Source organism: Bison bison, unplaced genomic scaffold (assembly GCF_000754665.1).
Source record: "Bison bison bison isolate TAMUID 2011002044 unplaced genomic scaffold, Bison_UMD1.0 scf7180017864145, whole genome shotgun sequence".
NCBI classification, from domain to species: Eukaryota; Metazoa; Chordata; class Mammalia; order Artiodactyla; family Bovidae; genus Bison; species Bison bison.
The window spans coordinates 9,663,675-9,664,046 of record NW_011494717.1 but is presented as its reverse complement, the minus strand read 5'-3'; the positions used below and the strand labels follow the sequence as shown (position 1 = coordinate 9,664,046).

The window sequence follows — 372 nt, the reverse complement described above, 5'->3', positions numbered from 1 at the left end:
CGGGCGTCCGGAAGGCCCGCGTCGTTAGGGAACGTGGGAGCGGCGTCTCTGGTTACGGGGTGGGGCAAAGGTTAAAGGGCAGCGTCCAGGTTGGACACTGCCGACTCTGAGCAATGGCCGCGTCTGGGGACCCTGGGAGGCAGTGGCAGGAGGAGGAGGCGGAGACGGCGGCGGTGGTGGTGGTGGGTTCCTGCATGACCGACCTGGTCAGGTTAGTTCGGGACCAGCGCGCAGAAGCTGCGCCTCCAGCGAGGGGCGAACTGTGCTCTCTCTCCTCTCTGCCTTGGAACTAGGGCTTTGGGGATGGAGTGTTGACTTGGGATGTGAGCTACTCAGTCTGTAAAGAATCTGCCCGCAGTGCGGGAGACCCGG

At 64.2% G+C, this 372-nt stretch overlaps 2 protein-coding genes across 3 annotated transcripts in view; one reads left to right on the top strand and one right to left on the bottom strand.

The window, feature by feature from the left end:
- Window positions 1–372, bottom strand: part of BRE (brain and reproductive organ-expressed (TNFRSF1A modulator)) — a 474,306-nt gene that overhangs the window by 424,030 nt on the left and 49,904 nt on the right. The gene's annotated exons all lie outside the window — the stretch shown is intronic.
- RBKS (ribokinase) overlaps window positions 33–372 on the top strand; it is a 96,921-nt gene continuing 96,581 nt past the window's right edge. Inside the window, exon 1 of the mRNA XM_010840667.1 lies at window positions 33–211. Coding sequence (XP_010838969.1) covers window positions 114–211 — 98 coding nt within the window. The 5' untranslated portion in view covers window positions 33–113. The remainder of the gene's footprint in view (window positions 212–372) is intronic.